The following is a 2,491-nucleotide window of genomic DNA, read 5'->3' as shown; positions in this document are numbered from 1 at the left end:
AAAAGGAAAAGAAACGCTAATCATTTCTCAAGTCTTGTGGATGATTTTCATGAAGTGTCTCTTGAATTTGTCCCCTTCTCTGTATTGCTCACCTGCAACACTTCTTACCCATATCAGGATAACTTTTCCCTAATTTGTTCTTTGACTTTCCAAAATGTTGATAACAGTAATATCCTGGGAAATTTCTTAAAGCATGCTATTTGCATTTCATTGATAGTTTTATTTATTAATGATTGAGAGAGTCTAAAACATGTTATACTAGTATTAAAGGGCCTACATACATATGGCCTTAAATAACTTGCCAGGATGGATTTCTACTGCTTTTGCTTTAGAAATCCATGCTAGAACTAAATTCGTATATTTTCGTATATTTTAATAGTCCTTCCCACTTACCATATTCCTCCATTGCCAATCTTCTAACAGCTATAGCTCCATACCTTAAATCTCTTTAGGTTTGGATCACACAGAGTACAATAAACATAACTCAATAAAAATGTGTTGAATGAACAAATTATAACTAATGAGAGTTTATAATAGACATTTTTCTAAGCCATTTTTCTAAGATACTATTAAGATATGCAATTTAAATGAAAAATTGAAGAATATATTTTTACTTGAGTGATGGCATTTTTAGAACAAAAAATAATGGTATGATCTAAGAAAACCATGCCAAAGAAACATTTCAGTTTTTCTCTGGCATAGCAATGCATTTGATAAATGCCTACTGTTGGAGTATTCTTTTGATTTGACTCAATGTCAGATTCTTTGAAATCTATGGTGAGCTCTTTCAGAGTTTATCATGAGGATTTGTTAGAAAAAAGATATCAGTTTTTCAAGAATGAAGCTATTAAGTCACAAAAAAAAAAAAGTGGTGAAATAGAGTGATTTACAGTCTTCTTGTACTCAACACTTGTGTCTCAAATTGCATGAGAGAGTCTTGATTATGGTTGTGTTTGTGATTGTATCTGTGATACAATTTTAAAGAAAGTCTATCTATTTTCAGATTAATGTTAGGTTTGCAAAGCCATAGACAAGATTGAGTCAAGTGGAGGTTCTCTTCTGCCATACTGACCATTTTGCTGCGTCTTTCACATCCTTATTCCTCAGACTATAAATCAGTGGGTTTAGCATGGGGATCAGCAACGTATAAAACACATTAGAGACTTTCTCCTGTTCCAAGGAATACTGAGAGCTTGGCTGGATGTAACTAAAGGTCACAGACCCATAGAGTAAAGTCACAGCAGTCAGATGGGAGGCACAAGTGGAGAAGGCTTTGAGCCTCCCCTCAGCTGAGCGGATTCTCTGGATGGCAATGATGATGTGAATGTAAGAGACCATGATGATAATAAAAGTGAACATTGCAAGGACCCCAGAGAATATCAAAAGCAGCATTTCATTGTTATGGGCATCTGAACAAGAGAGCCTCAGAAGAGGGGGAATATCACAGAAATAATGATTCACAATGTTAGGACCACAGAAGTCTAGTTTGAGCAAACCTATCGTGTGTGTCAGGGAGTTAATGAGCCCCGCCAAGTAACATACAAAACCATCTGAATACAGTCCCTTTGGGTCATAATGGCTGTATACAGCAAGGGGTTGACTATTGCTACACAGCATTCATAAGCCATCATAGACAGGATGATACCTTCTGTGGTTGCATACACTGCAAAAAAGAAACTTTGTAGAACACAGCCAGAAAATGTGCTGGACTTGTGTTTTGAAAAGAAGTCAACCAGCATTTTATGTGCAAAGACAGTAGAATAGCAGACATCACAAAAAGAGAGGTTGCTAAGGAAGAAGTACATTGGAGTATGAAGCTGGGCATTTAGCCAGATCAATATGATCATCCCACACTTACCTACCAGAGTGATAAAATAAATAAGGGTAAACAGCAAAAAGAGAGGGATCTGCAAATTAGGATTTTCAGTTAAACCTACCAGAAGGAATTCCTTCACACGTGTGTGATTCCAACCTGCCATGCATTCAGGTTTGTATAGCTCTTTAGTTGCAGAATATGATGGTATCACTCAGATGAAAAGCAAATATATACATATATGATTTCTCCATGATCTGGTGTCCATAATAGCAGGGAGCAGTGGATTTCAGCAGTGGACCATGTGTGTACCAGACAATTCATTTATAGTGACTCAAAGTTTTGCAACTAGAGATTATTTTATTCCTTCCTTCTCAGTTTCCACATCATCAACATTGCAATAAGGAAACTCTCTTAGATCATGAAACTATTAATAGGTAGAACTGACATTCTAAGCCAAATATGCCTCATACCAAACTCCTGACTCAGTCTCTGACACATATAAGTTCTCTGCTTACTTGGGCTACAAACTAAGGCAATCTTAGAAATGATTTCCTTATCTGTGGCTAACTTATTCCTATTTTTTCATACCCAGTTAACTCATGACACTTTCACAATATTCAACTCCCTTCCTTTACAAATCTCAAATATCAGAACTTTTTTTGCCTCACCGTATGC

General features: G+C 36.3%; 1 protein-coding gene across 1 annotated transcript; it reads right to left on the bottom strand.

Annotated features, from left to right (window-relative positions):
- Positions 1 to 1,041: 1,041 nt before the first annotated feature.
- On the bottom strand, positions 1,042 to 1,979 carry LOC132369967 (olfactory receptor 5J3-like). The gene is given in 2 exon segments (XM_059929687.1): positions 1,042 to 1,541; positions 1,544 to 1,979. Coding segments are annotated over 2 exon segments (936 nt in total).
- Between the last annotated feature and the right edge of the window lie 512 nt (positions 1,980 to 2,491).

The sequence above is a fragment of the Balaenoptera ricei genome, chromosome 8 (genome assembly GCF_028023285.1).
Source record: "Balaenoptera ricei isolate mBalRic1 chromosome 8, mBalRic1.hap2, whole genome shotgun sequence".
NCBI lineage: Eukaryota > Metazoa > Chordata > Mammalia > Artiodactyla > Balaenopteridae > Balaenoptera > Balaenoptera ricei.
The sequence above is the reverse complement of the archived record's forward strand: the minus strand, read 5'-3'. Positions and strand labels throughout refer to the sequence as shown.